This window comes from Pipistrellus hanaki, assembly GCF_964339955.1.
Source record: "Pipistrellus hanaki genome assembly, chromosome: 5".
NCBI classification, from domain to species: domain Eukaryota; kingdom Metazoa; phylum Chordata; class Mammalia; order Chiroptera; family Vespertilionidae; genus Pipistrellus; species Pipistrellus hanaki.
The window spans coordinates 71,749,577-71,773,256 of NC_140507.1; the positions used below are offsets into that span (position 1 = coordinate 71,749,577).

The 23,680-nt window shown below is 58.3% G+C and overlaps 1 protein-coding gene across 2 annotated transcripts; it reads right to left on the bottom strand.

Annotated features, from left to right (window-relative positions):
* Window positions 1-962: 962 nt before the first annotated feature.
* Window positions 963-22,271, bottom strand: TLE2 (TLE family member 2, transcriptional corepressor). 2 transcript variants are annotated; one of them, XM_084883492.1, is made up of 20 exons: window positions 22,104-22,271; window positions 21,932-22,029; window positions 21,540-21,603; window positions 21,061-21,105; window positions 18,270-18,332; window positions 16,900-16,974; window positions 16,519-16,699; window positions 16,160-16,179; window positions 15,044-15,151; window positions 13,529-13,573; window positions 12,826-12,975; window positions 10,929-11,067; window positions 9,983-10,143; window positions 8,109-8,185; window positions 7,050-7,299; window positions 6,337-6,584; window positions 6,063-6,210; window positions 4,191-4,341; window positions 3,083-3,159; window positions 963-1,254 (listed from the first exon to the last, which is right to left on the bottom strand). In XM_084883492.1, the coding sequence occupies exons 1-20, from the start codon at window positions 22,125-22,127 to the stop codon at window positions 1,147-1,149; spliced, it is 2,232 nt and encodes a 743-aa protein (XP_084739618.1). In that variant the 5' UTR covers window positions 22,128-22,271; the 3' UTR covers window positions 963-1,146. The 2 variants fall into 2 exon arrangements, with proteins under 2 accessions (XP_084739618.1, XP_084739617.1); XM_084883491.1 differs by having other exon boundaries at window positions 16,519-16,702.
* Window positions 22,272-23,680: the final 1,409 nt, after the last annotated feature.

Below are 23,680 nucleotides of genomic sequence, written 5' to 3' on the forward strand. Positions count from 1 at the left end.
TGGAGACCTCACTCCTCCTGTAGCTGAGGAGGAACCCCCCACCCCCACCCCCGGGTCTCAGCAGGCCGAGCTCCTTGCGTACCTCAGTCTGCAGGTGCTGTTCCCTTTGTCTTTGTGGCCCTTCCTCCTCCACCTGGTGGCTCAGCCACTCCTCTGGGCCTGGGACTTTGGCTGTGAGGATGACGGTGGGCCCAGCATCGTGTGCCTGGCTCTTAGGAGTTATCTCTGGGCCTCAAAGGAGACACTATTCCACCCCAAACAGCCCCATGTGCCACCATAAACCCCAACTCTGTACGCGGGAAATGTCATGGGATGGTTCCGTTCAAAAGGCTGGCACTAGGCCTATCCAGTTTGGCTCTATGGATAGAGCGTCAGCCTGTGGACTGAAGGGTCCCGGGTTCGATTCTGGTCAAGGGCATATGCCTGGGTTTTGGGCTTGATAACCAGTAGGGGGCATGCAGGAGGCAGCCCATCAATGATTCTCTCATCACTGATGTTTCAATCTCTCCCTCCCTCTCCCTCTCTCTGAAATCAGTAAAAATATATATTTTTTAAAAAGGCTGGCACTAAAAGTGATCACATGAAACTTTTGGGCTAAGGGTTTAAAAGCCATGTATGACCCATCTTCCTGGTATGTTGGACCCTGAAGTTACATATTGAGGTGGTGGCACAACTGCCAGCCTGCAGCCCTGAGTGTACCTGGAGTTGAGCCCCGAATGCCACATGGACTCGCCCGAGAAATATCTATTGTGTTCAACCACTGAGACCCGGGGGCCATTTGTTACACGGCAAGACTTAAGCCACGCTGCCCAATACAGCACAGTATCTCGCACATAATGAATGATCTCATCCAGATCAGGGAAAAGGAAGACACCCTCACAGCTAGAAAGTGACCTTCCTTCAATAGCAGTTGCCCAAGAAAAGCCACAGTACCCAATTCCCCTGCCCGAGACAGAAGGAAATTGTGACAAATACATTTATTTCCCCCAAGTCCCTCTGCCCATCTGGCCCCACATCCAGCAGAGGAAGACGGGAGGGGGTTGGCCAGAGAGCAGATGAGATCTGGCGCCCACAGGTACAGCTAGGGAGCGGGTGTTGGGGATCTTCTGCACAGCCTGCCCCCAGGGGTGCGGGGAGGGGGCGCCCTCAGTAGACCACCTCATACACTGTGGCCTTCTTGTCCCCTGAGCCCGTCACAATGTACTTGTTATTCCCAGAGATGTCGCAGCTCAGCACGGAGGAGGACTCCTTGGACTGGGGAAGGGAGGAGAGAAGGCAGGGGTGAGGCGTGGCTGGCACCCACAGGCTGCTCGAGCTCCCAACGACCTGCACACCTGCAGGACGTCCGAAGGGAAGAGGCGAGGTGCCTGGGGCCACGGCCAGCCTCCAAGCAAGAGCCCAGAGTCCGGTGGGGCCAGCACAGGACTCAGGATCGGAGAGCCCCGAGTGGGAGCCAGGAACAAGGAGGCGACCCACGTCCCAGAGAAAGGTCCTTCTGGACAAGTGAGGGTGCAGGACCTCCGCTATTTGGCACCGAGGGAGGGGGGGCTGGGCCCTGCCCCTCCCTGGGAGGCTCAGAGTGCGGGGCAGACGCCCGGCAGGCAGAGGGCCACGCTCAGGGCAGGCTGAGCTCCTCAGGGCGCAGCCAGCTCCCCGTTCAGCCACAGCAGTAAATTTCCAGGCGTGGCCCCAAGTCCAAATACGACATTAGCCATTAAATCCAGAGACTAAATAAATCAACCTCACTGTTTTTTTTACAACCCTTTAAAAATGTAAAAACCTCTTCCCGCCCACCAGGATGACTAGAATACAAAAGACACAGCAGCCTTAACCAGAGCGGTTCAGCTGGTTGAACGCTGTCCAGTGCGAAAGGTAGCTGGGTCAATTCCTGGTCAGGGCACATATTTGGGTTCGGGTTTGATCCTCAGTCAGGGAGCGTATGGAAGGTAACCCAATCCATCTCTCTCTCTCCCTCTCTCTCTCTCTCTCTCTCTCTCTATGTCCTCAGGTGAGGGTTTAAAACAAACAAAAACACACAACAGCAAGCCTTGCTGAGGACGGGAGCATTGTGAACACTCCTCTGCTGCTGATAGGAATAGAAAATTTGGAAAATCTTGCAGTTTCATCGAAGATTAAATTATCAGCAATTCCACTCCTAGGGATATGCCCGGGAGAAATGAAAATGTGTCTGCACCAAAACATGTACATGAATGTTCACCGCAGCATGATTCACCGTCAACAAAAGGCAGACATAACCACGTGTCCATCAACAGACGAGTGGGCAGTGTCCGTTCGTGCAATGGAATATTATTCAGCCCCAAAGAGGAAGGACACGAGACACCTGCTACAAAGCAGATAAACCTGAGGACGTGCTGCTCGGTGAACTAAGCCAGAGACAAAGGTTAAATGCTGTGTGACTTCTCTCCCAGGAGGTCCCTAAAGGAGCCAGAGCCAGAGAGAGCCGGTCTAGATGGCGGGGCGGGAGGGAGGCGGGGGAGGGAGGCGGGGGTGGGGGGGAAGTGGGGGGGGAGCAGAAGAAGGAGTTAGTGAGTACTGGGAATACAATGTCAGTTTGGGAAGATGAGAAGGTTCTGGAGGTGATCACAACAGTGTGAATATACTTTAATGCCACTGAGCTGTGCACCTAAAAATGGTTAAGATGGCACGATTTTTTACATTTTACCACAATGAAAAGGAAAAGGGGCTGTATCAAATTATCTTCCTCCCCCCTCCCTCCCTCCCCCCCTCCCTCCCTCCCCCTCCCTTCCTCCCTCCCCCCTCATTTCCCCCTCCCCTCCCTCCCTCCCTCCCTCCTTCCTTCCCTCCTTCCTTCCTTCCTTCCTTTTGTATATGTGTGTCCCATGCAATATTTAGGACATACTTATACTTTAAAAAATTGTTAGCCTAAGTAAACCCCATACAATATTTGGGATGTATGAACTGCGTTTTAGTTTGCTGACCCATCTGCAGGTGAGACGGAGGACCCAGGAGCGGCTCTCTGTCTCACTGCCAGGGCAGCTGCCCTGGGGCCCTGGGCACATGGCACCCTGCCAGGGCTGGGCTCCGGGCTGCCCCCACGTACCTGGAAAATGCTGGCCCCATATGGCGTCCTCCAGGCGTTGAGCAGGTTGTCCTTGCCGGTGCTCACGAACCACCGCCCTGGGGAGGAGAGCAGGGGTTGGAGGGGGCGGGGGGGCTGAGGGAGCCTGGGCTGGGCCCTGGCCGCGGGCGCCTGGCCTCTCCCTTTAGGAGACACCAGCCCCTGGGGCAGGGGTCCTCAAACTTTTTAAAGTGGGGGCCAGATCACGGTCCCGCAGAGAGCTGGAGGGCCGGACTATATGAACTACTAATTCCTACTGTAACACCTCGGCTGCGCTCACTGCCCAAAAAACCTGGCGGGCCGGATCAGACTCCTCTGCGGCCGATGTGGCCCGCGGGCCGTAGTTTGAAGACCCCTGCCCTGGGGGGACGGAGGCTGGAGCCTTCCATTTCCCAGAGGGTAAAGCCAAGGCCCCAGGGCTCCATCTGGTCTTCAAGAAGGGGTGCCCCGGGAGAGTGCTCAGAGCCCAGTCACATCGGAATCGTGAGGAACCCCAAATTATCTTTAGTGCAGGTGTCCCAATGGTCTTTCCTTCTTTCTTTCTTTCTTTCTTTCTTTCTTTCTTTCTTTCTTTCTTTCTTTCTTCCTTCCTTCCTTCCTTCCTTCCTTCCTTCCTTCCTTCCTTCCTTCCTTCCTTTCTTTCTTTCTTTCTTTCTTTCATATGTGTGTCCCATGCAGTATTTAGGACATACTTATACTTAAAAAAATTGTTAGCATAAGTAAACGCCATACACTATTTGGGATGTATAACTGCTTTTTATAATAGTATAAGTATATCCTGTGCATTATTTGGGACATACTTATTGTAACGAATTATTTGTTGTTTAAGATTCAAATTTAACTGTGTGTGTGTGTGTGTGTGTGTGTGTGTGTTTGTGTGTGTGTGTGTGATGTGTGTGATGTGTGTGTGTGATGTGTGTGATGTGTGTGTGTGTGTGTGTGTTTGTGTGTGTGTGTGTGTGATGTGTGTGATGTGTGTGTGTGTGTTTGTGTGTGTGTGTGTGTGTGTGTGATGTGGGGGGTGTTATTTTGTGTTGTGGGAACCCTATCCCACTGCCCTGGAGTCCCACCCAGCCCCGGACAGACACACCGCAGGAGGCAAACTTCAGGGACAGCACGCAGCTCTCATGAAGGTGCAGCTGGTATTTCTCCGGCTTGCGGACGTGCAAGATCTCAACGTTACTGCTCTCCATGCCAACGGCCAGCCAGTCTTGGTTGGGGCAGTGGCCCAAGGAAAAAATCTGGGAGGGAAGAGGGAAGGGGTAGGGTCAGAACCCCTTGGGGCAGGGGGGAGGCCCAGAGGAAGGGGTGGGGAGGGGGAAAGCCCAGAGCTCTCCCACAGGCCCCTGCACGGAGTGCAGCTGGCCCCGGGCCTAGCAGCAGCAGGCAACTGCATGTCAAATCATTAATATTAATCAGCATTACACGGAACCCCGGGGCCTCACATCCATTATCTGCTCTGAACGCACAGCAGCGCTGGGAGGGAGGCGGGGCGGGGAGGGGGTGTGGAGCCAGGCGAGGACAGTCGCTCCCCTGGAGCAGATGGCGGAAGGGAAGCCGAGGCCAAGCCTGGCTCAAAGTCACGAGGCAGGTCCAGCGTCTGCGAAGGACAGGCCTCCCGGCTCCCCGCCTGGGACCTTCCCTTCCGCCAACGCCGCCTCCTACTTGGATTTGAAAGGACGTGGTGGCCTCACCATTCTGTGCCCTACCCCACACGAGGCACAGAGAGGACTGAGGCCCTGCCCCATCCTAAACGGGCAGAGTGCTACAAGTAAGCCAGGTTTGGAAAGGACCACAGATGTAGAGAGAGAAGGCTGGAGGTTTTCACAGGCCTCTTCTGGCCATATCGAATGTTGTTGCACAGAGACGGGTGGGACAGGAGGCCCTCCCCATGGAATCCCTGATATGTATGTAACTCGTCTACGTTTGGGAGAGAGAGGATGGACAGCTATCCACCTGCACCCCTGACTTCCCTTCCAAGAAAACATTCAAGCTAAGAGAAGGTAGAACAGGAAAGGTGGGGGCTTCAGGGAGGGGGGGGGGATTTGGTGGGGTTTGAAGGGTGAGTAGGAGTTCGCCCACTGGAGAGAGGACGGGGAAGGCGTGTCAGTCAGAGGGGACAGTCAGTGAGGGCCAGCGGGCGTGCTTGAGACCAGAGAATGGAAGCCTTAAATGACCAGCCGAGGTGCTCCCACCTGTCTGTCCGCAGGGTCCGGGGCCAGGGTGTCTGAAGGCCTGTCTTTCACTGACTCTTTGCTCAGCCCTGAGAAGCCCCCTGATTCTGTCCAGCTCCTTCACCACCTCTTTCAGCCTGGATTCCCTCAACAGACACCTCCCTGGGCCCAGCTCCTATGTCAACCTCTGCCTTTTCCCTCAGGTCCCGCATGGTAAGCCCTGAGGTGGGGGTGCTCAGAAGCTCTCAACAAGGTCAAAGGTGGAAGGCTGGGTGGAGAAACCGGCTCTACAGGGAGAGACAAAGGGGTGGGGGAACGGCTGGGCCAGAGCATCTGGGGAAACATCGGAGGAGCAGCCCCGCAGTGTAACATGCATCAGCTCCTTGTGGCTCCTGTGTCTGTCTTTGGAGAATAAAGGGGAGAGCCCCGCCCTTGCTGGTCTGGCTCAGTGGATGGAGCGTGGGCCTGCGGACTGAAGGGTCCCGGGGTTCAATCCCAGTCAGCAGCACAGGCCCGCATTGCTGGCTCCATCCCCAGTGCGGGGCATGCAGGAGGCACCCAATCAATACTTCTCTCTCCATCCCCCTTACTCTCTGAAATAAATAAAACTATATTAAGGGGGGAAAAAAACAAAGGGGAAGGCTTGTATCTGAAGGACAAGGAAGATGGACACAGGGAGCAGGCATTCGGTTCTGCTCCGCATCTGGAAGTGGGTGCCCCGGGGAGAGGAAAAGAGCCGGATTCCTGAGCTTCTGCCCTACCCCAGCCCCCGCTGGCCCCCCGGGCACCTGGGAGCTAAAGTCATGCTGCTGCAGCTGGCGGCCCTCCCGCAGGTCCCAGCAGCGCACGGTGTTGTCCAGGCCCCCCGTCCAGAGCCGAGTGCCGTAGTCAGAAATGTCAATACAGCTGGCCCCGTCCGTGTGGCCCTGGAACTGCCTGCAGGGAGAAGGGCCGGGCGTCCATCCCGGAGCTGGTGCCGCCCCAGCCTCCTCCAAGGCCACTCCGCTGCCCCTCAGCACAGGAGAGGAGGCTCGCCCGAGGTCCCACGGCCCCTCCACCCACCTGACCATGGTCTGGTTCTGCAGGTCCCACACCACGATGTTGCCGTCGCTGCAGCAGGAGAAGCAGACCTTGGCGTCGGGGCTGACGGCCAGGGCGTAGCAGGCGGGGGCTGAGGAGGTCAGCTCGGCCTTGATGCGGGGGGTGGGCGCTGCCAGGTCCCAGATGGACAAAGTACTGGCCTCGCCGCCCACGATGAGGCTCCGGCCATCAGGCAGCAGCTTACAGGAACGAATGTAATTGTCCCGGTTCTGGAGGAGAGAGAAGCAAGGGCATGGGGCTCTCTCTTCACCACCCCCCACCCCCTTGCCTCCAAGAGCCCAGCAGAAGCAGCTGCACCCGCCTCTGGTTGGCTTGAAAGTCCTGCCCCAGGTTGGCTTGTAAGCCCCACCCACACCCACTAGGCTGTAAACCCCAACCCCACAGAGTTTATAGCATTTATGAATGAGGATGTCCTTAAGCCCCGCCCCATTGAACTTCAAGCCCCGCCCCTGATTGGCCTAAATTCTACCCTTTGGCTGGTAAGCCCCGCCTGGTTGGCCTAAAAGCTCCACCTTATAGCCCTGCAAGCCCCGCCCCTGATTTGTCTATGAACTCCACCCCATTGGCTGATAGTCCCTGCCCTGCTGGGCCTGTAAGCGCCCCCCCCCCCCCCCCCCCCCCCCCCCCCCCCGTCCTTGGTATAGGAACCCCGTTGGCCGCAGGCCCCGCCTCACCAGGCAGTCCAGCTGGGCCACGGGCGTCTTGGCCCCCGGCTGGCCCACGTCCCACACCTTCACGCAGCCCTTGCCTCCCGTGTACACGTGCTGCGTGGAGCCGCTGATGGTGACGGCGCAGACCACCTCGCCGTGCGCCAGGGTGTGCAGCTGCCGCGCGTGCCGGGGGATGCCGGCTCCCACCAGCGCGTCCGATGGGAAGGGCACGGGTTGCATCTGCCCGTCCGCGGACACGTGGAAGGAGTAGGCCCTGGGCAGAAGACGGGTGTGACCCGCGCCCCGGGGCCATGGGGGAGGCCCCCACACCCTCTCCCCAGAAGGCAGCACGGTGCCTCTGCCTGCAGGGGCCCCACCCCTGCCTCATTTGGGCAAGGGATCACAGGATCAAAGCGGGTGTGAGAAGGTAGGTGTGTGTGTGGTATGTGTGTGTGTGGGGGGAGGGGGCTGGTGCACAGTCCACAAACACTTAGCAAATGTTTGTCTGTGAAGAGGCCTTGAGTTCCAGAGAGTGCTGTCCAGTAGTGGCCACCAGCCACATGGGGCAAGTTAAATTTAAGTCAATTTTAAGTTTTCAGTGCCTTGGATGCACTGACACCATTCCCAGCGCTCAAAAGCCACAGGAAGCTGCTGGCAATCAGACTGGACGGCAGCAGGTACAGACGTTCCATGGCAGAGGGGGCTGTGGATACCTGGGGCCGGTCATTCTCTGTGGGGCCGCCCGGGCGCTGTGGGTATTGAGCACCCCCCCCAACCCCGCCCACCAGGCTGGGAGCATTTGTCTGTGACAACCAAACGCATCACCAGAGATCACCCAATGTCCTGACACAGGGCAGCACAATGTACCCCTGTTAAGAACCACAGTCTAAACTCTCCTGGCTGCCTCCCTCCCTCCAGAGAGAGGGAAGCAGGGAGCAGGGAGCAGGGAGCAGGGAGCAGTAGACCTGAGGTAGGTGGGAGCTCCCCTGTCTCACAGAAGAGACTTTCTGCAAAGGCATCAAGACACCCACCCGCCCCAGCACGGAGCGCCCTCGGAGAGGGCAGGGAGCCCCCCGTACTCACGGCTTTCCCCCCGAGATGCTGGGCAGGGAGGAAGAGATGGAGGACCCCCGGAGATGGGGATGAGACTCGAACGCCATCTGTCAAAGCAGCAAAGGGGGTGGGTGTCACGGGGGAGGTGACTGACTGGCATGCGCCCTCTCCCACACCCTCCCCACTATAGCCCCTGCTCATCGGAGGACCCCAATGTGTTTATCAGCTCCCCCCCAAGATAGCACAGATCCCTCTCCGCTCCCACCACAGATGGGAGAGCGGAGGCTTTCACACGAGGGAACCCCGAGATCACTGTCCAGGGGATCCTAGAGCCCCAGAGTTATAAGGAACCTAAAGAATCATCCATTCAGTGCTCAGAACAGGAGTTCGGCAAACTACAGCCCCCCTGCTTGTTTTTGTAAATAAAGTTTTATTGGCATACAGCCACATTCATTCATTTATATTTTGTCTGTGCTGGCTTCTGAGCTATGCAAAGGCAGAGTTGGGTAGCTGTGTCTGGTCTGCAAAGCCAAACATATTTACTATCTGGCCCCTTACAGAAAACATTTGCTGACTCCTTTTTTTTTTTTTTCTTAAATACATTTTTATTGATTTCAGAGAGGAAGGGAGAAGGAGAGAGATAGAAACATCAATGATGAGAAAGAATCATTGATTGGCTGCCTCCTGAACACCCCACACAGAGAATCAAGCCCGCAACCCAGGCATTTGCCCTGACCAGGAATCGAACCCTGATCTCCTGATTCATTGGTCAAAACCCAACCACTGAGCCACACCGGCCAGGCACTGACTCCTTTTCTATGGCATCTCTTGCTAGTGCCCTCTGGCCTGGGTATCTACAGTGAAAGGCATTTTATTGCCTCTGGAGGCACCTCGATCCACTTCGGGAGGGCTCACTCTAGCAGTCACCTGTCCCAGCACTGCCTTCTGGAGCCATGCAGACCCTGTCTGCGCCCTCCACTCCCGCTCAGGAGTCTCACGTCTCATTTCTTCAACCCCTCCTCATGGCAAATCCCTTCCAGTGCACTCCCCAGGCTAGTCCTTCCTCTGCAATCTACCAGAGTGTCACTGGCCCTGAAAAGCCAAGGCTAAGCCCCGCTGGTGGAGCCCAGCAGTTGAGCATCGAGCCAGGAACCCAGAGGCATCTGGTTCAATTTCCGACTGGGGCACACACCCAGGTGTGGGCCTGATCCCCTGTGTGTGTGGGGGGGGGGGGGGGGGCGCTGCTACTTCCTGATGGTTTCTCTCTCACCGATGTTTCTATCTCTCCGTCTCCATTCCGCTCTAAAATCAATATATATATATATATATATATATATATATATATATATATATATCCCTTTGCACTCCGCTGTCCCCTCTCAGGGGACATCGGAATTCTAGCATATCACTCGGATGTCCCCTCTTAGGGGACATTGCAGTTTATTAGTGATTACGGGGAATTGAGTTATTTCAACGCACGTTTCCACCGCAAAGTAGCGTCGAGTAGCTGGTAGCCAATGTTCAGAATGGTTCGGAGTGCAAAGAGTTATATATATATATATATATATATATATATATATATATATATATATATAATTTATTTTTAAATTCAAGGCTAACCACTGACAGCATCTGCCAGGAGGATGATGGGACTCCACCTTCATGGCTGGGCTCTCCATTCCTCTTCAAGGCAGCACACTCATGGCTGCTTTTCCACAGTCACGTGTGCCGGTTTGAATTAAGCTTGTGGAACGACTGAGACCCCCAGACTATCTTCCTACATGTACTCGTCAAGCCAGCCCCCCTTCCTTCCCCCAGCTCCTCGTTTTCCGCTGTGTAACTGGCTTCCCCTCCCAGTCTCCAGCTCCGGGTCCCTGTGGACACCACCCGCCCCGAGGACTCACCATGGGGGAGCGTCCGTAGACCACGGAGCCGCTGACTTGGGGGGACAGGTGGAGGCTGACGTAGGAGCTGGGCACAGACAGGTCTCCGTTCAGGGCACTGTGGGAGCCCAGGCTGAAGGACGCGGCGAAGGGGCTGGGCAGGCTCAGAGGGCTCCGCAGGGCTGGTGAGGAGAGGCAAAGACAGGTCTTCAGACACAGGCCCCAGGCCCCGCCTCCCACTCCCTTGGGGCCAGGGCGGAGCACTGTGACTGCCATTCAGGGCCCCCACGCTCTGCTCCAGCACGCCCCGTGCCCTGTCGTATCTCCGGGCATTTACAAAGGCCGTTCCCTCTGGCTGGCATGCCTTTCCCTTTCCTTCTTCGGTTTCTGAACTTCTGCTCATCCCTCAAAACCTAGATGTCATGTTTAACAACATTTCAGGAACACCCCTGGGCCCCTCCAGTCCACCCTGGCCTCCAGCTTTGGGTTCTCCTTCTGCCCCAGGTGTCATCTCCCAGGGCTGGGGGTTTTGGGGTCTGGGTCTCCTTGCCACCATCTGGGAGCTCCTTGAGGGCAAGTTCCAGGGCTGTTTTGTTTGTGGGAGCCCCACACCAGCACCGCCTAGAGGAGAGCACTGCCACCCCCACGTCACTAACAGGGGAGGGGAGGCGCGGAGCTTGGGTTCTCCCCACGGTCTCACAGCTGGCAGGTGTCTCAGGCTGGCCTCAAACCCTCGCCTTCCTGACTCTAAAGCTCACACAGGCTGAAGCCCCTGAGTAAGTCCGGGCCTCCGTTGGCCCACCTTTCAAACGAAGACAAGGAGAAAACAAGGCCCGGAGGGAGGCAGCATCCACCTCAGAGTCATGAAACGGATGGAGGCAATGCTAGGGCTGGCATCCAATCTCCTGCCCCCCTCCCGCCCTCCCAGAGGGGAGACCTGTCCTGGCAGGCACCAGTGGGCGCTCACCTATACTGTCCGTGGCAGGCGCGGGCTTGGCAGCGAGCTGGCGGAGGTGACTGGCCGAGCTGGGCCCCGGTGTGGACGCATCCTGGGGCGGGGAGGAGTCGCAGGACTTGGAGGCGGGGGTGCCGGCAGGAAGGTCATTCTGGGGAGAAAAGGCAGGACAGAACACCGCCAGGCCCCTGGCACCTTGCAGGCCAAGGATCTGGTCAGATACGGACGAGAAGAAGGAGCAGGCAGACCTGGTAGGCCAGGGCTCAGGGGAAGTGACCACACACGGCCGCGCACCTCTGTCTGCAGCTGCAGACAATTTCAGACGCGTACTCACCGGGAGAGGGGCCCCACAGCTGGCCCCGAGGCCCAGGGGGCACGGGAGTGTCTGCACACACTGGAATGCCAGGTGGGTACCTGGGCACATGCACACACATGCAAGGCGACGGGAACCAACACGCACATGTATGGTGAGAACCGTGCATGCATAGGATAAGGTATGCAGTGTGGGCACACAGTCAGGAACACGATGTAGACAGAAGGGTGTGAGGTGGGCCCTCAAGCAAGGCCTCTCCCTGAGGAAGGGGCAGGTGCGGGAGGACAAAGTTGGAGGCTGTCGGGAACAAGGAATGGGAACCCCTGGGATGGGCTGGAGACACTGGAGGCCACACAGCACCCCCCCGGATGAAGGAGCAGCCCCTGGTGCTGGCGGACTGCGCCTTCTCCCCAGGGGGAGGGGAGCCCTCACAGCTGTCCCCTCCGCAGGAACACGGAGGAGAGGGGAGCCGGACCCCCACCCGGGAGCACGCCACCGCCTCTCCCGTCTGCCATTACCAACTCTGCCTTTTAAAAGCCTGACTCACATCTTTGTCCTGTGTCCGTTACATCTCATCTTCCCATCACAAAATGACATGTATTGTGACAGCCACGCTCGCCCACCCACGGGAGGGAGTGGACGGGGACAGCGTGTGCTCTGACGGGGCCTCTCCATTAGAACACAGCTGCTCCTCCCCCTCCCCGGGCTCTGGAGAAGCAAAGTGAGCCCTAACCTTGACGGTTGCCATAGCAACCTGCTGGGAGGGTAAGCCTAGAAACTGAAGCAATCTCCCAAGTAAGTTCAGGGCAAGGGTCTCGGGGAGACCTGGGGAGGGAGAGGGACAGATGGAGCGGAATTAAGGATTCCTTGGGGGGCGGGGGTGTGCCCGGTAGGGTAGCTCAGTTGGTGAGAGCGGCTTCCTGTCCTGATACACCAAGGTGGCAGGTTCGATCCCCGGTCAGGGCACATACACGAATTAACCAGTGAATGCACAAATAAGTGGAACAACGAACTGCTGTTTCTTTCTCTCTCTCTCTCTCAATCAGTCAATAAATAAAAAATTTTTTAACTGCCCTCAGGAGTGTGTGTAATCAGGTGGTCCTATACCTGGCATTAAACCTGGGAGAGGCAAGGAGAACGCTGTTCTGATCTGGATCCTGGTTCCTGGTGGGGACAGCATTTAGGCTGGGACTGATGTGTCTTCATTGCCTCTCAAAGGCGTTCCCACCCACAGGGCTGAAGCCTGCCTTGTGTCGGGTGCATTCTACAGTTTCCCTGCATATTTTCAGAGGATTTCCTGCTTATTGCAAGAGATACCTGACTTCCCCCATAAGATGGTGAGTTGCCTCTTAATAGGTATTTACCAAGTTTCCTTACAGAGTTGCCTCTTACTGTTTATTTAGGTGGACCAGAATGAGTCCCCTTGAAAAAAAAAAAAATCACCTAAATCGGGTAGAGGGGGTTTTAGGAAGGTGGAGGGGAATGCTGGACACGCCGGTCTGGCCAATTTCCCATCTCCTCATGTCAGATGGGAGTGTCTGTTTCCAGGCCCTCAGGGTGAACAAAGTGAGTTTCAAGGCCCCCCTTACTTCTTACCAGAGCGAGCTCCTTGGCTCTGGGGAGCGGTGAGCTGAGGCTGGAGGCCAAGGAGGCTGGGCTTTCCACAAGGTCCCGGCGGGCGGGCACGCAGGTGGGCGCCTTCCCACAGGGGGTGGAGGTTGGGCTGGGCGGCTCAGAGGGCTGGTCCTAAGTTCGAGGTGATGTTGAGTGGGTGAGAAAGAGCACCTCTCTCTTTACCCCTCCTGAGCCCTAGCCCGATATTTAAACCCACCTTGGGAGGATTCTGAAACCTCCCTGTGCCTCAGTTTACTCATCTGTAAAAGGGTTTAATGTTGGAGCCTACTCTATAAGCACAAACAGCGAGGACTTATAAAGGCCTGGCTGTGTTTCTCCCCACCGGACAGATGGGGGAAGAAGCAGCCAGGAAAGGGGGAACACTCCTCCAAAGTCACACCGAGAGCCAGTGCTTGAAGCCGCTTCTGCAGTCCATCTCCAGGGTGCCCTGGGCCTCAGTTTCCCCACTGTGCTATGGAGGAGATGTCCACCTGAGGTGTCCAATAACCCCTACTTCCTTGGCCCCAGCCATCCCACAGAGAGGGGACCAGTAATCCCACTCCCTCTGGCCCTCCCCCCTCCCCACTTCTCCCCCCATACCCCGAGTCCAAAACCCACCACGTGCTCTGTGTCAGACCTAGTTCCCGGCCTCGGTCCTGGGCTCAGAGGCTGGACCTCCACTCACCTCGTCCACCACCAGGTTATAATCGCTCTTGTCCTCGTCGCTCTCCTGGGGGGACATGGAGAGAGAGCTCACCCTGCCAGCCCCTGCCTCCGCCCCCTTCACCTCCTCGGCAAGGGGGCCCTGCACCCAGCAGGCCTGGGTTGGCCAGGAATTCTGGGGCTGCCGCAGCCCATTGGCTTGGATCAGAGGTGACGATGCATTGGCTCAGTGCAAGGGAGGGTTTGCGGTGAGGGGGTGAGGGGAGTGGGCCCTCCTAGAGAAGGATGAGGGAGATGGTGCTGAATGCCCAAGACTTGCTGTGTTGCCGTTTATTTACGTACCCAGTGACTCCCAGCCCTCCCTGACTCAGTTTCCTCCTCTGTCACCCATACTGCCTTATCACTCATCCATTTGCGTCCCCCTCCCCACGGCCCCAGCACACCCCCTCCTGGGCCTCCTGGCCGGCAGCCTTGCCCCTTCCAAGCAGCCTTCCGAGCGAGGCCCAGAGAGAAGTTCTTAGAATCTGTTGACACATCTGCTCTGCATCCTCTGTGGCTCCCATGGCCCCTGCACAACACATGTGGGGCTGCCCTCTGGTTTGGCTAGAAACCAGGGGAAGACCAAAGGTTGCAGCTTGGAGGCCACATCTGCCTAGCAGGTGGGTTTTCTTTGACCTCCTTATCCCCAGTTTTCTACTTTAACACAAAATTAAGCCCTAGCTGGTGTTGCCCAGTGGATAGAGCTCTGTCCTGCAGACCAAAGGGCCCAGGGTCTTGTTCCTGTCAAGGGCACTTACCTCGGTTGCAGGCTCCTCCCTGGCCCAGGCCCTGGTTGGGACTCGTGTAGGAGGCAACCAATCGGTATGTCTCTCTCACATCGATATTTCTCCCTGTCTTTCCCTCTCTCTTCCACTCTCTCTAAAAATCAATGGAAAAATATCCTCCGGTGAGGATATAAAAAATATATAGATTAAAAGCTTCTTTTAAAACAAAGATGAAAAGCTTCCCTGAGAAAGGCTGGCTGACACTGGGCTCAGTAGTCAGGCGGGACCAGGTCACAGCTGCCCCTCTAGACGGGGCAAATGCCCCCCAGCTGGCCACTGTCCCACGCCTCACTTTCAACGTGACCCTGGGGCACTAGAGTGGGAAGCTGCAGGAGCAGCAATTGCTCTGACAGTGAGAGAGGCAGCCCAGCCCTCCGGGGGAGGGGGGGTCAGGGACAGCTTCCTGCAGAAGAGGACGGTGCGCTTGGTGCCTGAGAGACAGAGGGACAGAGGGCCTGGGGTAGGGAACGGCCAGAGCACAAGCCAGGAGGCGGGAAAACAGTGCCTGGTTCAGAGGCGACAGGGACTTAAGCGACTGAAGGATTAGGCCTGGCACCACAGGGTCTCTTCTGATTGGCCAGTGCTCCGTGAGCAACGGGGAGTTATGGAGTGAGAATCCTGGGCAGAGCTGGGCTCTGGAAGGCTCCAAGGGGTGGGGCTTGGGGCAGGTCAAGGCCATGCATGCCCACCCATCTCCCTCTGTCCCCACTCACATAAGGTCCCGACAGGTCTTTGTCCTCGGCCTGCTGCTTCCCGCTGCCGCCCAGGCCGCCCGGTCGCTCTTCCTCCACCACACTCTCCGGGGGCGAGGGGGACGCGCTCTGCGGACAGGAGCCAGGCGGGCAGAGGATCAGGGTCCGGGGCCCCATCCTGCACCCCGGCCCGGCCAAGATGAGCATCCCCGCTGCTGTTCTTAGGGTCTGCTCGTCAAGCATCCCATCGGGGAAATAACTCCTTCCAAACACCCCCAGGCATCGCCCAGGGCCCCCTGGGGGCACTACTGCAAGCTGAGGTGAGTTCTGAGCGCAACATTCATTTGGATCTTGGAGGCCTAGTTCAATAAAAAGGATGTAAAATACCTTATTTATAATGTTTATGCAGATTACAAGTCGAAACGTTTTGGATACATTGCATCAAATAAAATATATTATTGAAATTAATTTCACCTGTTTAACTTTTCGAACATAGCTACTAGGAAATTTGCAATTGCGTAGGAGATGCGGTGATGTTGGTACATGGCTCAATGTGCTAGAGCAGCAAAGAACTACACACACACACACACACACACACACACGCACACAGAGCACACACAATGGACACTTGCATGTGACACTGTGAAAGGTGAATAAGCTCCATGGCTTGTGCCTGTGTCAGTTTCCTAGATTTGATATGGACTTCCGTTTTGTAGAATGTTATCATCGGGGGAAGCTGGGCGAGGGGTGCATGGGACCTTCCTGCACCTGTCTTTGCAACCTCCTGCGCACCTTTAATTATTTCAAAATCAACTTTTTAAAACATCACAGGGCTCACATGGAATGTCCATTGGGTAGTGCTCTTGTAGACAATAACACTGAATGGAGGATGGGTAAATTAATGAATGGGAAGGCGTAGAGAATGCTCTCGTGGGCATGCATTCATTTATTCTGTTGCAAAAATAGCTCAAGACTCAAAAATTTAAATAAATAAAACTAGCCTATGGGCATCTCCCAGGCAACACAGTTTGAAAGCTGGATGTGGCCCTTATCAGCTCAGAACCAGCGGCGTTAGCCACCCAGGAATACAAAGCAACTGTTACATAAGAGGGCAGGTCCCGATGCCCCTCAACTTACCCTGCTCGGAGCTCTCTCCACTGGTGGGTTGGGGGCCAAGGGGGGAGAGAAGGACAAAGAAGGAGGGCTGCATCTCCCGTGGCACCAGACATGGCACAGCCCTCTACAGTTAATAAACTCCTCTTCCCGGCTCAGAATCCTTCTCCCCCAACACCACTGCACAGGTGGGCTCTCCCTCCCACATGCCAGTCAGACAGATGCCCAGAGAGGGTCAGTAACTTGCCCAAGGACACACAGTTAGAAGCAGAGGGGCCCTGCAGCCGCCTCACACTTATGTGAGTTCTGGGCAGCGTGGTCTGCCAGTCCTCCCCGCAACCACCGCCACCCCCGGCCAGTGCCACCCTGCCCCATCCGCTTACCTCTGGAGCCCTCAGCCTCCACACCTGCCCGGTCCTCCTTCGCAGCCGCGGCCAGCTGAGCCTGGGCAGCCAGGGCTCCGGACAGGGCCAGCAGCCCCGTGGCACTGCCACCCACCAGCCCCGATGGGCGAGGAGTGAGGGGCACAGGGGGGATGTGGTGGGACAGCGGCTGGAGCTGCTGCTGCTAGAGAGGAGGAGGGTGGGCCAGGGGCAGGTGGGGTGTTCGGGTACCCAGTCATACCCTGGCCTAAGAGGCTGCAGCGTGGGGACAAGGCCCACCAAGACCAGCTGCCCACACGGCACCCCCAACTTTAGCACCTGCTGGTGCAGGGGCCTGGGGCAGGGTCTCCCCAGGACAGGGCAGGGGCCAGGGTGACTCACCCCAATGAGGCTGTTCAGCTCCCCCACAGTCACCTGCTTGGCACGCTCCATGGCCTGTAGCACCTGCTGTTGGTGCTGGGAGGTGGGGGGTATGGAAAAGGGGTGCTCAGAACCCCCCGACTGCTTGGAAACCCCATCTGCCCAGGCAATTCCCTCTGGGGCCCGCTCTCCTCTCCCACCCTCATCGTGGCATTTGCTATTTCTCCTCTATCTGTCTCTTCCTTAAAAAAAATTTTTTTTTAATCATGAAATAGAGAAAGACACAAAGCATATACATGCAATGAATACTGATAATTATAAGTTGGAGCTTATAAAGTGGGGTCTCCCCTCGATGCTGCTGACATGGGGGCCGGACCATTCTCTGTGGAGGACTGAGCAGCATCCCTCACCCCGCCCACTCGATGCCAGGAGCCCCTCCAGGGCAACCACAGATGTCCCCAGACATTGCCCAGTGTCCCCTGGGGCCTGGTCACCTTCAGTACAGAACCACTGTGTACGTCAGCACCGATACACCCGCCACCCAGGCCAGAAACACACACCGGCCGCCCCAGGGGGCCCCACGCACCGGCCCTCATGTCCTCATGCCTCTCTCCCCCCTCCCCTCCCCTCCCCACAGAACTCTCATTTTCTGGATAGAGGTCCCCCCTACACCTGCCTTCCCAGATCTGCCCGGGTTTGTCCACGTGGAACTACTGCACGTCCCAATCTCTGTGCTCTCTTTGGTGTCTGACTTCCTCCACTCAACGTTATGTGCTAAGCTTCATCCACAGTGTGGCCGGGGGCTGTGCTGTGCTCAGCGTGCAGTGCTGCAGAACTTTCTACGATGCGATGACTAAATGTTCTCTGTCTGTGCTGCTGGATACAGAAACCACTGGCCACGTGCAGCCACTGGACACTTGATGTGTGGCCGGTGCAACTTCCATCGTTTTCCTCTCTGTCTCTCTGAGTTTGACGCCCTAGGGACCTCCTATGAGTGGAATCATATAGGATCTGTCCTTCGGTATCTGGCTCATGTCACTGAGTGTAACGTAAGGGCCAACTTTTACTGGGAGCCTCCTAAACACCCAGCATCATCCTCCACACTCTGTATGTTCTTCTCAACTTGACCACGGAGGCACAGAGAGGACAAGCAGCCTACCCCAGGCCACAGCCCGCAGCCAGAGCTCAGACCCTGGTGCAGGGCGTGAGCCCCACTCCTCCCCCTCAGCCAGCCCGCCCTCCATCCCCAGAGCCCATGCCTGCCCCAGCCGGTGCCCGGACCCCTAAGCCACTCTGCAGAAACACTGCCTGTGGCATCCATCGGCATCCATCCTTACCCCCCCCCCCGCCCCAGGTCTCCCAGCTTCCTCCCGCGCCCCAGGCCCACTCACCTCCTGAGTCAGGAATGGGATAATCTGGGCACAGATGCCACTGAGGCGCTTCACAATCTCGGCCTGGCAGGAAGCAATTGGGAGGGGCTTGGAGGGGGGCCTCACGGGGAGTCCCCGGTTTGAGCCCCGCTGAACCCACGTCCCTCTCTGGGTGTCCTCTGCCGCCTGGGGCTGCAGCCAGGGGGAGATCCCGGCACCACATCAGGCCAGGGCGTGGTGATGGGACAGAACAGGAGGTGTTTGCTCTCTGTGCCTCGGTCCTGGCACAGAGCTCCTAAAACCCTTGGGATTTCTGAGGGAGGGGGTACCTTTGGTTACCTGAAATAAACCCCTTTCAGCCGCACCTGAGTTTATTAAAGGGTTACAACTTGTCGCCCCATCCCTGACCTCCAGGGCGGGGAGAAAGACTGGGATTGAGCCAGTCACCAATGGCCAGGGATCCCATCGATCCTCCTGTGGCGTGAAGGTTGGCTGGCCCCTCCGGACCTCGCTCGCTGGACATGGTGGGAGTGAGGTCCGGAGGGGCCAGCCATACCCGTTCTCTGGCCTGCCTCTTCCCACTCCCCTCAGGGCAGGCGGCGGCCCCTCCCTGTGACCTCCATGGCTCTGAGCCACCTCTCAGGGCTGCTGGCCCTCAGCCCCCACTGACAGAGGAGCCTCCTCCAGGGGCAGGCAGCCACTGCCCTTTCTCGGCCTTGGGCAGAGTGGGACCCCCCCCCCCCCGCACCCCTTCCCTCGGGCCCAGCTCAGGGTTCTGCTTGGGGACCCAGCTCCTCGATCTCTAACTGCTCCTTGGGCTGATCCCTGCAGCACGTGCAGATGAAAAGCTCTGAGGTTTCTTTTCTTCCTCGCCTGAGGATATTCTTTAAAAATTTTTTATTTGAAAGAGAGAGAGAGAGAGAGAGAGAGAGAGAGAGAGAGAGAGAGAGAGAGAGAGAGAGAGAGAGAGAGAGAAAAACATCCACCGGTTGCCTCCCATACACGCCCTGACCGGGAATGGAACCCCCCATCTCTTGGCGGACTGGATGATGCTCCAGCCAGCTGAGCCACGGTGGCCAGGAAAAACTCCGAAGTTTTTAAAAACTCTAAACTACAGGCTATAGAGAGCCTTTGGGTGAGTGAGCACACAGAGGTGCTGGGAAGGTGGTGCCCTGGGGAGGGCCCGGAAGCTTCTAGCCCTTTCCCCATACCTTATCCTACGCATCTGTCTATCCAGCTGCTCCTTTACAACAAACATGTGATAGTAAGTAAGTGCCTTCCTGAGTTCTGTGAGCCATTTTAGCAAATGACTGAACCCCTGGAAGAAGCGGTGGAAAACCCCCTCCCCCCAGTTTATAGCCAATCGGGAACGGTGGCCCAGACCTGCAATTGGTGCCTGAAGAAGGGACTGAGCCCGGCCCCTGTGGGTCTGCGCTAACCTAACTCGGGGCGGAGAGTGTCAGACGGGAGCTGAGCTGCAGGCATCCCGCTGGCGTTGAGGTTGGAGAATGGGTCGGTGTGGGGGAAACCCACACTGAGAGTTGGAAGTGCAGAGCAGAGAAGACAGAGTGGCCTTACTTGTAGGATTCCTCGGGGACCAGGTCTGGGCTGGGGGTGCCTCACGAAGGCTGAACAGAGGGGAATCCTGGTGGATGGGGAAGGGGTGGCTGTGGCATATCCAAGGGTGAGTGCAGCCAGCCTGTGCTTCGCCTCTGCCCGGGTGACAGGGTGCTCTGTGCTGTGCGTGTCAGGGGAGGGAGTGTTCCCACCAGGAGGGCAGACTGGGCTCCCGAGGCCTGAGTCCTACCCTGTGCCTGCCACCCCCTAAGGGGGTCTGTTTCATACACCTCTGGGACCACATGCTCCAGAAAGACACGTCCCCTCCCCCCCACCCCGGAACCACAGAGCCCGCCCATTCCTGAAGAAGCATGCCGGGCAGACACCCCCGGCACCCTACATTCCTAGCACACCTCCCCCGAAGCTCTGGGCTCCGCCCACTAACTCTAACACTGATGGACAGAACCTAAGATTCCATCAGCCGCAGAATCCCCGTCCTCTGAGAAGCCATGGGAGAACTCCGAGTTCAGGCTCAGGGTCTTGGGGTTAATCTTGGACAACTGAAGTCAGTGTCAGAACCTTTGGTTCTAACTCGGAACCCTGAGATCACGCTCAGAAGTGTAGGACAGTCTCAGAACCTCAGAGCACTAGTCAATCTCAGACCCTTGGAAATGGCAAGAGAAGACCAGACCAAGTAATTCAGTTGGTTGGATATGTGGGTTCGATACTGGTTCAATTCCCGGTCAGGGCACATACAAGAAGCAACCAATGAATGCATAAGTATGTGGAACAACAAATCAATGTCTCTCTCTCTCTCTCTCTCACACACACACACACACACACACACACACTCATTCATTCTCTCTCTTTCTCTCTCTCTCAGACCCTCAGGATCCATCTCCAAACTCAGATTCTGCAGGCTGAAAGGGACCTCCCAGGCTGTCCATCTGGCCCCCTCCCAACACAGAAGTCACCTCCACAGACTCCCGGACTTTCTGCCAACCTCTGCTACGAGCCCTCCCTGACAGGGATGCCTGGCTCTGCTCACCACTCCCATCTCTGCCGGACAGCGTCTCCAGAGGCTGGACAACGTCTCCGGAAGTTCAGAATTGTTGTCCTATCCCGAGGCTAACACCTGGCCCCCGGGCCCAGAGATTTCAGGTTCAGACCCCTGTCCCAGGCTGCCCTGGAGCTGTCCCTCCCACAGCGTCCTGACCCCCACTCCCTGCTGAGCACCGTCACCCCCAGCAGTTACCTGCTTGTGCATTTCCACGTTGAGCCCGTAGGACATCTCGTAGTACTGCAAAGGAAAAGCCAGTTGGAATGTCCACGGCGCCGATGGAGGTCCAGCCCCGTCTGGGCGGCTCTGGGTCTTCCGGGAGCCCCCAGGCTGGGGGGTCACAGCAGGACACAGACCATCCAGACCCATGGGACCCCCTAGGGAAGCAGGGCCCCCTCCACTCTCTCCAGGGAGGTGGGGCAGGGGTGGTGCCCAGAGACGCTGACCCCTCGGAGATGCCCAGGAGAACAGGGGACATCCCTGTGTTACTGTTCGGAAGGGCTGTGAGGGTCCCTGGAGGAACAGCCTGCAGTCCCCACCAGCCCCCTTTGCAGAGAGGGGAAAGGAGACGCCGAGGAGGGCAGGGATGTACCCCAGAACGGCACAGTGCGTCCGCATTCACACCCCCGAGCCTGGTCCCCCACGCCCCCCACCTGGCATGCCAACCCCCTCACCATGACATAATGCCGCTGCATCTCAGTCTTCTCACTGGCCAACTTCTCACATTCCAGCTTGAGGCTGGGGAGGAGACAGGGCATGGGGGCCCCACTCTCCCTGCCTCCCCCCGGGGAGCCCCACGCACACCCCATCTGGGCCAGCTTCAAAGGGATGGGTTTCACTCATCTCCCCCCACCACTTCCTTATACCACCCCGTCCCAGCCCCTCTCACCCCTCCCAGGCCCCCAACACCCAGTGTCCCCCTCCACCTCCCCGGCGCTCCCACCTGGAGGGCCACCCCGCACCCCAGGCCGGCCTGGCCCCGCCCCCCGCCTCGCGGGCCCGCCCCTCGCCCCGGCTCCCAGGTGAGCGGCGGGGAGCCCCCATCCGGGCGGGGCGCCCCCCTCACCTGTGGTACTGAGCCTGGAGGAACTGGAATTCCTCTTTGATGCGGTCGCAGATCTCCAGGATCGAGAACTTGAAGGGCTGGCCGGACTGAAGCGGGGTCTGGGGGACACACCGGGGATGAGTTCCCGGGCGCCCGGGACCCCCGCCCCGCCGCCCGCCGGGACCCCGCTCACCGGGTGCCTTCCCTGGGGGTACATCCTGCCGCCGCTGCGGGGCGCCACCTGCGCGGAGGGTGACAATGTGGGGGAGCGGGCGCGGGGCGGGGGCTTCCTGGAGAAAGGAGCGGGGCCGCGGCGGCGCGGGGCAGGGACCCCGGAGTCCCCGCGCCCCCGAGCGGGCGGCCGGGCTGGCGGGGCCGGGCGGGGCGCGGGCGGCGGGCGGCGGAAGGTCGGGAGCCGCGGCCGGTGTCGGAGGCGCGGGCGGCAGGCCGCGCACGGAGCCGCCTCCCTCCGGCGGGGCTCGGCCGGGAGCCGCGGGCAGAGCCGCCTTAAGGTGGCGCCGCCGTCCCCCGGGCCCGCCCACCCGGCCCGCCGCCCCCGCCCGCGCCCTCCAGCCCCGAGCCCACCCTCCCCCGGACCGCACGGCGGGAACGGAGACCGCGTCCCACCCCACAAACATGGACCCCCTCCACCCCACAAACATGGACCCCCTCCACCCCACAAACATGGACCCCCTCCACCCCACAAACATAGACCCCCTGCACCCCACAAACATAGACCCCCTCCACCCCACAAACATAGACCCCCTGCACCCCACAAACATGGACCCCCTGCACCCCACAAACATGGACCCCCTGCACCCCACAAACATGGACCCCCTCCACCCCACAAACATGGACCCCCTGCACCCCACAAACATGGACCCCCTGCACCCCACAAACATGGACCCCCTCCACCCCACAAACATGGACCCCCTCCACCCCACAAACATGGACCCCCCCTGCACCCCACAAACATGGACCCCCTCCACCCCACAAACATGGACCCCCTGCACCCCACAAACATGGACCCCCTCCACCCCACAAACATGGACCCCCTCCACCCCACAAACATGGACCCCCTCCACCCCACAAACATAGACCCCCTGCACCCCACAAACATGGACCCCCTGCACCCCACAAACATGGACCCCCTGCACCCCACAAACATGGACCCCCTCCACCCCACAAACATGGACCCCCTGCACCCCACAAACATGGACCCCCTGCACCCCACAAACATGGACCCCCTCCACCCCACAAACATGGACCCCCTCCACCCCACAAACATGGACCCCCCCTGCACCCCACAAACATGGACCCCCTCCACCCCACAAACATGGACCCCCTGCACCCCACAAACATGGACCCCCTCCACCCCACAAACATGGACCCCCTCCACCCCACAAACATGGACCCCCTCCACCCCACAAACATGGACCCCCCTGCACCCCACAAACATGGACCCCCTGCACCCCACAAACATGGACCCCCCCTCCACCCCACAAACATGGACCCCCTCCACCCCACAAACATGGACCCCCTGCACCCCACAAACATGGACCCCCCCTCCACCCCACAAACATGGACCCCCCCTCCACCCCACAAACATGGACCCCCTGCACCCCACAAACATGGACCCCCTCCACCCCACAAACATGGACCCCCTCCACCCCACAAACATGGACCCCCCCTGCACCCCACAAACATGGACCCCCTCCACCCCACAAACATGGACCCCCCCTCCACCCCACAAACATGGACCCCCCCTCC

Excerpts from the sequence above, each read along its gene's own strand:
- TLE2 (XM_084883491.1), bottom strand. The coding sequence starts at position 22,127 with ATGTACCCCCAGGGAAGGCACCCG. Across the intron at positions 22,030-22,103 it reads ACCCCCAGGGAAGGCACCCG|ACCCCGCTTCAGTCCGGCCA; the intron begins GTGAGCGGGGTC and ends TGTGTCCCCCAG. Across the intron at positions 12,976-13,528 it reads ATAACCTGGTGGTGGACGAG|GACCAGCCCTCTGAGCCGCC; the intron begins GTGAGTGGAGGT and ends CCTCGAACTTAG.